The following is a 12,734-nucleotide window of genomic DNA, read 5'->3' as shown; positions in this document are numbered from 1 at the left end:
AAAATAATGCTGCTTTTATTTCTGACTGATCAAACAAGTTATTTTATGTTATTTCCAATAGCTAGTAATAGATTACACATGTGTTCTTTTTTCCCTCTAGGCCAAATCAGTTGGGTTTTTTTCTTTTACGGGTTAAATGGGTATGTATTTCTCCAAACGGGTCAAGCGCGAATGTTTTAGGGTGTGCGTGGTTTCGAGATTTTGAGCCATAATTCAATCTTGTCTAACAGCTTTATATAGATTTGTTAGTTTTTTTACCTAAAAGGTTAACTGGTTTTCTTGAAATTTACATAAACTCTACATGACTCTACTCTAGACAGAGATGTTTGTCCATTACTCCATTGCCAACTTGAACTTTGAACTTTGAAGTTTGACTTCTTCAATTTGCCAAACATAACACAACTTGATCATCTCAGGCTATGCATCAGTCATCCAAGCCGAGGTCTCACTGGAAGTAGCCTCTCTATTCTTACAGGATAAAGGTAAGTCTGTCTACATTTACTTTTCTCAGACTCTACCTTAGCTTTTGTTATTGGTATGATTTACTGAGTATGATGATGACGACTTCTGTAATCTTCAATCTTCAGTTGTTTAATTTTTGTGTTGCTGGTGTTCTAAAATGTAAGCTAAAAACAAATGACTACCTATAATAAGCATTGGTGTTTCACTCATATTTATAGTCATCAAATAGAATTCATGGTAATATTAGGCATGAATGCATGATGATGATACATGCATACCAAAACCAAACAATTTGATTTTGACCCTTCAAATATAATCTTCATTAACTTAATAATCCCTTTCATACATACCTGTTCAATCACACATATTTTGACATTGTTGAGTGAATGCTTCAGGCTCATCTAACCAGTTTAGATTCTAAAAAAGCCCACAAGTGTAATAACTAATACTGAACTTCGTGTGTATACAATTTACTCAAGAACCAAGCAAGCCATAAATGGATCAACACCAACTATATACAAATGATCACAACTTACTAAACACACAACCCATAATCTAACACCAAAACATTGTAGAAAATTACATACACCAATATGTTACAACACAACCCAACACTCGCTTGATCGATCATATTCACTTCCGGCCATTCCCCGCCACTGCGGTTGCCTGAAACAAACCGTCAATTCGAGCCTCAACGTCTTCTATGGTGAACTTCACATGTTTATCTGCATACTTCCCAATATCTTGAAGATTATGAAACCTCCCAAGAAAGTTACGGTAAGCCGGAAGCAAAGTTCCAGCTACAGAAATCTTCAATTCGTCTCGCAATTGTTCATCAAATATAACCCATGTGGATTGATTTCTGCAAATCTCGATAAACTGCGAATTGAAGAGCTTGAGTTTATCTTTCAAAGCTTTCGAAGCAAGATTTGAAGACGAGCTACTATTGTTATTGTCGAGCTTCAACGTGTTGAGAATCTTATGCCATGAACTTCTCTGGTAATTTACATGATGCTGTCTTACTCCTGATGTTTGTTTTCGGATCCAGTCGTCTCCTAGAAGAGAACCTAATTCGTCGTCTTTAACCTTCTTTACGATGTATCTACCATTGTTCATCATGAACACAGACGATAACGCAGGGTCTCTATAAGCCTTTGATTTTGATTCTAAATTGTTTTCTAAAACATCCATAATCCACGCGATTTGAACAGATAATGAACTCGAAGTTGACGATTGTTCAACATAGTCGTCAAACACTTGTTTCAAAGTCGGCCGAGAACAAGCAGCCCGAAGGTAATTCATGACATAACGAGTAATCGGATGAAGACCGCCTCCAGGGACTGCGGCTTTAACCGGATCACGCTGGATTAAGTTTTCTAACTCAACAAAAATGCCTCTAATCGATTCACCTAATCTCTTCCAAACTCCAACCGCTTCATTTTTCAAAAACAAACAGTAATGACCGGAAAACAACACCTCAAACTCCGGCAACAACGCCTTCACCGCTTCATACACGTCGAGTATCTTAAACAACCTCTCCGGCGCTCTACTCCCCATCGCAATCCCATTAGCAAAATTCAAAAGCTCCATAACCGAAACCCTACATGTATCCATAAACGACAGATCGGCTGCAGCCGCAGCAGCCGAAGTGGAGCAACCAAACACTCGATCACATAACCGTTGTTCGCTAGGGTAAATCACTCTAACCGCCATATTAACCGCTTTAATCCATTTCTCAATCTCAATATCGTTATCATCATCTACTAACGGTTTACTAACATTTTGTAACCCTAGAAACCCTAACCTCGATAGACTTTCTTCTATAAAATCTCTCCGGCAGTTACTGTACGCTAACGAACACTCCTTACCGTAACCAGCCGTCACCATCCGTTGTGAGATCTGGTGCAGATCGTTAATCGTACTTGACGGAAGTGAGTCGATCGTGACGTTGTAATCCGTTACCGGATGCGCTACCGGAACGTTAAACTCATCAGATCTGTCATCAAATCCGTCATCGAATCTGTTATCTTCATCGGAATCTGAATCTGCACAACCGCCGTTGTCTCCCCCGGCGACATCATCGGAAAATTCAAATTCAACGCCGCCGCGTTGAATCAACCGCTTAAACTCCTCTTCAAGCCGAAACATACACTGTTGAAGCAAATCCTCAGCTCGATCGAGAACAATAACCGCCGAATCATCAGCTGTTACAGAACCTTCACGAATCACTGCAATCAAGTCATCAACAACGGCGAGAAACAACGAGGCGTCGCCGGAGTTTGACCAGATAGGTTCGTCAACGGTTAAGTAACGAGAAACTCTACGGTCTATGGTTTTTAGCGTCTGGTCAAGTGTTTCGGTGACGGAAAGAGTTCCGGTGAGTTTTTCTCTGAACCTGTTATCGAAATTGGAGAAGATTTGAAGTATGTCGTCGGTGAGGGCGTTGTCGGTGTGACCTAGGGTTTTGGCGATGTGACGGGCGACGGCGATGAGCTTTTCTTCAGGGTTTTCAGACATGATTGTGGTGGATGTGGTGGTTTGGAGATATTTAGGGCATGAAATGCGGAAGATGTGTGTGTGTGTGTGATGATATGGTTAAATTGAGATTTGTTTTTGTAGATGTGGAGATTAAGGGGAAACGCGGTTTATGAACAGTGAAGGATTTGATGTGGGGGCTGGTGATGATGAGGCGGCGGTGTAGGGAAGGAAAGAAGGAAGGAAGGAGGAAGCAGACCAAATAGACCTGAAAAGTGAAAACCTAAGGCCATGTGTAGTCATAAAGCCCCCAAAGGGGCGTTATGCGCCATATGGCATGCCACGTCATCCCGGGGCTTTATGGGGCTTGAGGCCGTAGTCATAAAGCCCTACCTCATCATAACCAAAGTGTAAAATACAGGGACCAAAGTGTAAAATGCAGAGACCAAAGTGTTTTAATGCAGGGACCAAAGTGTAAAATGCAGGGACCAAAATGGAAAATGGAAACCTTCTCGCGCCGCGAATTTTTTCACGCCAGGCTTTTTTTTTTTTGATCATCGCGCTGGGGGGGGCGGTGTATGGGGCTCCATACCGGCGCTATGTTGTTGGTCGCGCCCCATTACATGTGGGCTAATAAACTATGAGTTTAGATTCTTGGTTTTGTTTTTATTTTTTAACCACGAACGCAAAACCTTAAAATCTGGTTGTTTACCTTTTCTTTTTTTTTTTTTTTTTTCACTTTTAACTCAAACTTTTTATCATTTTCAATTTAACCTCACAACATTTTTTTCCATAAATTTTCTTTTTATGTTTTGTTCTAAAGTTTGCGAGTTAACACGGCGCAACGTACGTGTATTGTTCAGCGTTTTTTTTGTTTCGTTCAAAAATCTGCGAGTTAACATGACGCAACATGCGTGTGTGGTTCAATGTTTTTACGTTTATTTTTTTCGTTTGATAAGTTTGTCGCAACGCACGGGTCCTGGATTGACTCAGCATTGGTAGTCGCTGGAGGTGATATGACATTAGTGCTATTTGGCATTACGCCCTCGCCGCAACGCGAGAGAGCTTAGTTCTAGTTATACCAAATTACCAAAGAAGTAAAACATATAAAAAAATAACTAAGTCGGCTTAGGACCCCGCGAGTTTCGAGTGAGCTGTTAAACCATAAAAACATTGAACTACACACGCGTTTTGTAGCGTGTTAACTCGCAAAATCTAGAACGAATAATAAAATGACAAATTTGTAAAAGATGTAAATTACATAGGAACAATATGTAAAAGATGAAAGTTATAGAGTTTATAGTTAAAAGTGTAAAGATGAAAATATGAAGGTTACGTCAAAGATGAAAACTACCGGGTTAAAAGTGTGACAGATAAAAAGTTAAAAAGTTAAAAATAAAAGAAAAAAGAATAGTACTTTTGTGAGGGACAAATTTTTGTAAATTAATATAAGGTAAATATCTATATGCAGTGTAAAGATTAAATATAAACTAGAAAAACTATCCCCGCGTTGCGGGTGTGGACTTGAAACCATGTCTATTAGCAATGCCATATAACCATAAATAACCATTAAAATCGAAAAAGCTCGTATATATAAAACCAAAATAAAAACTAAAAGAAACTCTATTTTTCTATTAACATTCATATATAAAAAATATAAGATAAAGCCTTTAAAAGAAGCTTTAAGCTTCCCACTGGTACTGTACAAACAAAAGATGCAAATAAAATAAAGAAAGCATGGTGTACAAGTAATATTACACAAGAATATTGTAAATTAGAGTATTATATAACGAGTTTTAACATATAAATGGATTTAACATAAGTGAAGAAAGATTTTTTTTTAATGTTTTTCTATCTACTTAAACATAATATTTAGGTGTAAAATTTAAAAAAATATGTGTATTTACTCTAGTAATGTAAATACACGAAATATTTTCTTTTTTAGATTCTGGGACTAAAATACGTACTTAACAAGATGAGAAAAACATTAAAATAAAATAAATCCCCTCCTTCATTTCTTATGTTAAGATTTATTTGTACCTAAACATTACTCTAACTACATATTCACTAGAGATATTCTCTAGAGATATTCTCATAGAGTATATGAGTGAGATTATGTGAATAAGATAAAAGTTGTTTAGATGAGAATGTATGTGAAATGTTGTGTGAAAAAGATAAAGATAAAGTGAACGAAAATAATATTACGAACGTAAAGGAGTCAAGTTTTTTTGTAAGATATTTAAGAATTATATGGTCTTAAGACTGGTTCATTAGAAGTCTGAAACAAGTCTTAAGTCTAAATCAAAGCATAAACCAAAATTGTCTAGGCTAGTACAGGTTTGTTTGTTTTTTTTTTTTTTTTTTTTTTTTTTTGTGTTAAGGTTGACTAAACTTATTTATACTAACTTTGTAATATCTAGTTTTGATAATTTGTTGTGTGTGTGTTTTTGCTGGTAAACCATTGATCGCATCAACAATCTTGTTGGGTGTTACGTTCGTCTAGGAATAAACTTTTATCTTAAAAGAAGTTGGTTTCATCTATTTTAAATTTGTATAAGTGAAGACGACTTTGACTATGTAAACTATAGGATAATATTATTTTGTTTTGAGTTTTCATACGTGTTAATGAGTTAGTGAAATAACTGTATTTTATTCTTATAATATAGTAAACTTAATACCTCAACATTTTAACTTATAAGTAGTTACTTACACAAAAAGTAACTTGTTGATTTTCAAATGATAACGAACTTTTACTTATGAATCATACTCTATAATCTCCACTCCTTTTACCGACAACTTCACTCGAAGAGCCGAGCAAATGTAGTTAGTTGGTTTCTTTTCGTGCGTTTAGGGCTGTAAACGAACCGAACGTTCAATGAACAGTTCGTGAACCGTTTGGCGGGAAGTTCGTTTATGTTCGTTCGTTTAATAAACGAACGAACATGAACAAGAAATTCCGTTCGATTAGTTAAATGAACGAACATGAACAAATGTCTCGTTCGTTCAATTGTGTTCGTGAACGTTCGGTAAGGTGTTCATGAACATTCGTTCATATGCGTTCGTTTATGTTCGTGTTTTAATTAAAGTTTTTGTTACTTTCATATGTTTTATCTATACTTTTTATACTATTAAACTTTTACTTGTATCATTACCCTAACAATTAAACTAGGAAACCCTCTTTCACCTTGTTTATGCACCATTTCCCTTTCTTTTCTCATTATTTACATCGACGAATATGATCTACCTCCGTTCCACAATAAGGGATTCAAGTTATAGTGCTACTCTCTGGGCCATCCACCTTTATCCTTCATTGCGTTCGCCAAATTTATTTGTGTTCGCTTGCGTTCGTGAACCGTTCGTGAACACGCTCATTTCCTTGATGAACGAACACGAACATAAAATCTCGTTCGGTAAGTGTTCATGAACCGTTCATGAACACATTTATTTCCTTAACAAACGAACACGAACAAGACCTCGTTTGTGTTCGTTCGATTCGTTTACAACCCAAGGTGCATTGTATGTAATTTTTACATGGGCTAACACATTGTTATAGTCTGAATGTTATTAATAATCTTTTTTGTTGGTCATTCTAAAAAAACAAATGAACTCCCAGTATTTTCGACATGGCAACCCATTGTCACCACCATTTGTAAAATTTGAGTAAATTCTTCATCAGTTAAGTCATTTCAAGCAACACCCTCACCGTGGATATTCAAATGCGGAATTCATAACTTGAAGCAAGTTGCATCCATCTCTTGATTCAAACCCATCGGTCGATACGTTTTTAAGATTCAACAAGTGGCCAAATAATGATAATGTTTTGTGGAGACATTTATGTATAGTATGCCTTTAGTTTGTAGTTGTCACTTGCTTTGATACATCATTTCAACAAACACCGTGAGTTTCTTAAACAACAAACATATATTTGTTTTAGCCCAATGGCACCTCGTCGTTTCAAGCTTTGATCAACTATCGTGAGCTTTCACGGGTGATGACACCGACAACACCCAATCCTGAATTCTCACCATCTATCTTCCATGTCTGGATCCACCTCCAATTTAGGCGGGTTCTCCGTTGATGATGTGGCTAATAGACTTGATTGTAATAGAAGAAGGTGTAGATCGGTTATAACTTATAAAAAGAATGATATTTTTAACAAAATGATAATAAATAAACTTTTCCTTTATTGATTAATTATAATATCTTGACAAGTTGTTTACGTTATATGATAAGTTACAAAACTTGTTGTGTTAAAACTTGGTAAGTTTGAGAGTTTATTAAATTAAATGTTATTGTATATTGGTTGATTTATCCTATTTTATATTTCCAATCAAATGAAATAATGTAATGAAAAAAAAAAAAAAAAACCATTTAAGTAATCAAATGAAATAATGTAATGAAACCAAATTTCTTTTGTAGATCGGCTTTTATTCTTTATTGCTATCTTCTTAAAGTTAAAGTACGACGGTGCCTTTAAGAAACAAGGTGCCAAAGCAGTCAAATTTGAAAATCCAATCAATAGAAAACACAGGCAACTTTATTAAAACAACAAATAAATTTAATATCAAATAATAACAATTTAAACAAACTTCGATTTTTTACTTTATATTTTGTACTTGCGAAGTTTTTTTTTTATCTCATGTAGTAGCATCAATGATTTCTTTAAGATACTAATATATTAGTTTATTACTATATTCTAAAACATATGAACTCGAAATTTTCAAAATAATTTGTTAACCATGTGAAAAATGAAAAGGAAAATCACACCATAAATAATCTTTGAATTTACTTTAAGATTTGGAGTTACAAGTTAAGATAGTCGTAATACCATACATACATGGGCGTTGTGCGTCATGTGGCAGTCAGGGGCGTAACTTAGTTCAGGGGCGGACCTAGTGCTATGTGAGCTGTAGCACAGGATACCCCTCAACTTTCTTGGCGTAGTGCAATCTTTTATTTCATATCCGTTTTTTCTTGTGGCGATACCCTTAATCAAATGTTAGGATACCCCTGAATGTAGGAGAGGATAAGATGAAGTGAAGTTTCAGAAAATTTTTGGTTACATAAAGTTGCAGGTTGTGATAGCACACTTTTTTGATGAAGGAAGAAGATGAACTCATATTAATATTTAATATAATATTATTAGCATTGGGATAATAAATGAAAATGAATACTAAATTTGGAAAAGTCAAAAGTCAGGTTTCAAAATCTCCAATTTTTTTTTTTTTTTTGAACGGCTAATTTCTTTAATCCCCTGTTGTCTGTGGGACTTGAACCCAAGACCTCCTACTTTCCAAACCTTGGTTGTTATAAAGGCTTTGCCTTTGTCAATGGACCACTACCCCATTGGTTTCAAAATCTCCAATTAATGTTCAACATTTTATTCAATTTATTATAAACATTACTTAATTGTTTTTTTTATTTTGTTTATTTATCATTTTAGGTTTTACCTGCATAAAAGATTCCTTGAAAAATGATATGCATCAACACTTTTTATAAATTGTACGGTGGTTATTTTTTAAACTAATAAAAAGGTTAAAAGTGAAAATAATACTTAAAAAAAATTAAAATAATACTTTTTAAATACATAATATAATACTTGAAAAAATGATTAAAATGGTTCTTTTTAAATACACGATTTAATAAATTATCTTTTTTTCTTATATTATATGAACATGAATATATAAATGTTATCTCTATTATATGGATATATGAATAAGAAAAATTTTAAACTCTAGTCATAAAATTAAAGATAAGGATCTTAGATACGATTTGTAATATTATTTATTATAAACTAAATATTATTTATAAAACCTGTAAATAACATTTAAGTTTTATAAAAAATATTTGATAACGTTCTCGTGTGTGTGGTACACGCATTAATAAAAAAAATGATAATCAACATATGCTTTAAATTGTAAAAAGAAGAATTTAAGGGCCTATTTTTACTAGCTGCATAGTGCCTTTGAATTCTCAGACGGGTCAAGGTAAATTTTTTTGGGATACCTCTAAATTTTTCTTCTGGTTCCGCCACTGGGTTAGTTGATACCCAGGGGTGCACCCTCTCCCCCCATGTTTCGGTTAAAGTATAAAATTTTTTATTTTTCGTCCAAAAATTTTAAAATTATAAAGGATCGCCCCCAATTATTTTGACTAAATATTTATATAATATATAAATTGGATCCCATGACTTTCCGCCCTCCCGAAACTTTTGGTCAAGCTCCGCCACTGGTGGCAGTCCAGTCAGCAATGGGGTACTATGGGGCGTTTTTCTAAAATGAGTGTAGTGTGAATGTGGGCATTGTGAGTCATTATGTTAAAAGGAGTGTAATAGAATAAAATAAAATAAAAACCATCAAGAAATCTTATTGGCCAAACAAAACCATCGAGAAGGTCATTAGCCAAAAAGAATGAACAAGGGCATTGAGAAAAGAACGCCAAACTATTTTTTTTTTTTAAAAACGCCCAAAAGACGGTTTCAAGGCGTGGAGGGGGTTTTTTTTTTTGGGAAAAAACATTCAAAAACCTCCCACTACGGATGTTCTAACACTTTTGTTTAGTGTGTGATGAGGACGTGAACTATTAGATGTCACATGTTTAAGCGGTTGCTTTGGTAACAATTAACTCATTCAACATATTAAAAAAAACATAGATAAAAGATTTGAGAGATATGTAAGTAAAGGGGTTTCTAAAAACTCATCTCACATAAGTAATAAAGATTTCAAAAAGATTATTAGTAACTATTGTTTTCCACTTGATTAAAATAAAAATATAAAGTGAAAGTACTATGAGGAAACAACTTTAAAGTTATCGAAACGTGACACATAAAGTTAGTGTAACAACCAACATTTGAATAAGGTTTTGTAACATATACTACTTCCTTTTAGTTCCTTTGTCACAGAACAAATGTTTATATTTCCATTTTATAAATAAAACAATCAATTCTAATTCTAAAAGTATTTATAACATGTCATATTGTACTCTTGATCACTAAAGTGCATGTTTCTAAAAATGTATACACTTTATGATCAACTGGACTTTTATAGAAAAAAATATATCTATAGTTAGTGGACACTTGAACATGTATTAGTTACAGTATTTACTACTTATTTTACATCATTATTTATAGGACTGGCATATCGTGTAAACCCGACCTGTTAAGATACGAACACGATAAGACATGAACCCGAAACAGGTAAACACGAACACGCACGAAATCTTATCGTGTCGGATTATCCAAACACGAACACGAACCTGATAATAAACAGGTTACACGAAACGATCTGTTAAGACACGAAAAAATTACCAACGTATCATATAACCTGTTAAGACACGAACACGACATGCTAAGACATGAACACGACCTGTTACTACATGTTTGATATTTAGCCATTAACATGTCTTAACAGGTATTGTATAATGGTCTTATGTCTTAACATGTGTTAACAGGTCATATCGTGCCTGACATTACCTGTTAAGACACGAACACGATAAGACACGAACATGAAATAGGTAAACACGAACACGACACGAAATAAAATAGGTGTTATCATGTCGACCTGTCATAGACACGAAACCTATTAACCTCGTGTATGTTCGTGTCGTGTTATCGTGTTCGTGTCAGAATTACCAGCCCTAAGGGGAGGAGGGGTGGTCACTAGTGATAGATTTCTATCACTCTCACTATCCAATCAAATCATGCCCTGTCATCAACCAAAATTCTATCACTAGTGATAGAAATGTAGAGGGGGTGGTATCACTAGTGATGGAATTTCCCAAATTTTTTTAATTTTCATTTTAAAATTAAATTTCACTAATTTTTTTAATTTTCATATTAAAATTAAATTTCACTATTTTTTTATTTTTATTTTAAATTAGAAATTAACAATAAAACACTAAAATTAAAAAATTCATTAAATTTAAAACATACTACTTCAATTTAACATACTACAAACATACAATTTAAAAAAAAAAACATACTCCTCGTCCGAATCATGAAACTCCAAACCTAGAGAACCTACTAGTTCGATCAAATCGTATCTCAACCGAAAGTGAGTTTCTTCGTTACGCAATTGTAGATGGATATCTTGTGGAACTTGAACTTGTGTAGGAGGATCCGGCACCCAATCCGGGGATATTGCACGTCCGTCTTCTTTGATCAGCATATTGTGCAATATGATACATGCATACACTATGCTATGTATTGATTTCTTGGTCGTCGCACGAACCGGTCAGTGTAGTATACCCCATCTACCTTTTAAAACACCAAATGCCCTCTCAACATCTTTTCTTGCCGATTCTTGCAATTTTTTGAACACGATTTCTTTATGCTCGACAGGAAATGAGGAAGCTTTCACAAAAACAGACCAAGACGGGTAGATACCATCCACAAGAAAAAAGCCTCGTCTGTAATGTCGACCGTTAACATTGAAAGGATAGGAAGGTGCGGTACCATCCGTTACGGTTTGAAACAATGGTGACGTGTGCAACACATTGATGTCGTTGTTTGAACCTGGAACACCGAAATACGAATGCCAAATCCATAAATCATTCGACCCCACCGCTTCTAGTATGATGGTTGGTCTTTTGATGTCTCCCCTAACATACGCCCCTCGCAACTCTCTTGGACAATTTTTCCACACGATATGTGTACAATCGATGCTACCGAGCATCCCGGGAAAATGCCATCTAGCCTCGTGTGCGGCGTAAATACGTGAGATGTCGTGGCTCGTCGGTTTACGTAAAAACTCGTTAGCATACAACTTAATGACCGCGTTGCAAAAAAATTGCAAACATTCACGTGAAGTTCTGGCCGACATAGCTAGGTATTCATCATATTGATCGGGAGGGTTACCTGTCGCTAGTTGGCGAATGGCGGACGTGCATTTTTGTATCGCCGTGAAACTTGGTTTGCCCCTCGCATCGTAACGTTCTTGAAACCATTCCTCGCTTGCTTCGATATCTCCAACAATCTTTAAAAATAATTCTTTGGGTAAACGAAACCGATCTCTAAACGTTTCGGCATTGTTATAACAACCCTAACTGTAACACCACGAAAATTCCTGTCCAATAAAATAAAGACACGTGTCATGAGGAACAAACGTGTCAGGGAAACCGGATTAAATATAAAGATGTATGGTAGGATTTTAAATGCAAGGGCGTCATGTTATTTCAAAATACCTCTGAACGACCCAAGGGCGACATGTTATTAAAATACCTCTGAGCGACCCAAATTTATAAATCCCAAGATCCTTAAATCGTTTGATAAACATCTTATATATATGTATTAACCGATCGTTTCTAAAGTTCCATCTTTTATATGGAATTTGGATTATTGGGAATGTTGTTACTAAAATGCTGAATAAAATTCTTGTGTAAAAGAAATTAATAATAGTTAACTAACAAGACCAACTCTTGTGAGAATCCAAGACTTAGGAATATCCGTCACTTTAAAAGATTACAAGATGCCAAGGTTGTAGAAACATGTAAGGGACATACAAGTATGCAATGGCTGAGCCACTAGGTCCCACAACTGAGAAAGTTAGCATGTAATTCGGAATCCACGAGGTTGCATCGTCAAGACTTGAAGTTTGTGAAATTTTTGTTTTCTGACCACCGGTTACGGACCGCAAGGCCCTAGTCTTACGGTCCGTAAGGAGGGTACCTGGGCGATTTCAGCAAGGGTCGGTTACGGACCGTAACTATTTTAGCATACGGTCCGCAAAAGGGGCTTACGGACCGCAAGGCCTTAAGCTTACGGTCCGTAAGGCAGTCGCTGGCAGCAGAAAATGGACAGC

General features: G+C 35.3%; 1 protein-coding gene across 1 annotated transcript; it reads right to left on the bottom strand.

The window, feature by feature from the left end:
* Window positions 1-880: 880 nt before the first annotated feature.
* LOC110869257 (exocyst complex component EXO70B1) lies at window positions 881-3,202 on the bottom strand. The gene has a single exon (XM_022118551.2). It carries the CDS (start codon window positions 2,977-2,979, stop codon window positions 1,096-1,098), a length of 1,884 nt encoding a protein of 627 aa, XP_021974243.1. The 5' UTR covers window positions 2,980-3,202; the 3' UTR covers window positions 881-1,095.
* Between the last annotated feature and the right edge of the window lie 9,532 nt (window positions 3,203-12,734).

This window comes from Helianthus annuus, chromosome 1 (assembly GCF_002127325.2).
Source record: "Helianthus annuus cultivar XRQ/B chromosome 1, HanXRQr2.0-SUNRISE, whole genome shotgun sequence".
Taxonomy (NCBI): Eukaryota; Viridiplantae; Streptophyta; class Magnoliopsida; order Asterales; family Asteraceae; genus Helianthus; species Helianthus annuus.
Note: the sequence above shows the minus strand (reverse complement) of the source record. Positions and strands in the feature narration are given on the sequence as shown.

Bases quoted from the DNA above. Each gene is read 5' to 3' on its own strand.
- LOC110869257 (XM_022118551.2), bottom strand. From the start codon at position 2,979: ATGTCTGAAAACCCTGAAGAAAAGCTCATCGCCGTCGCCCGTCACATC.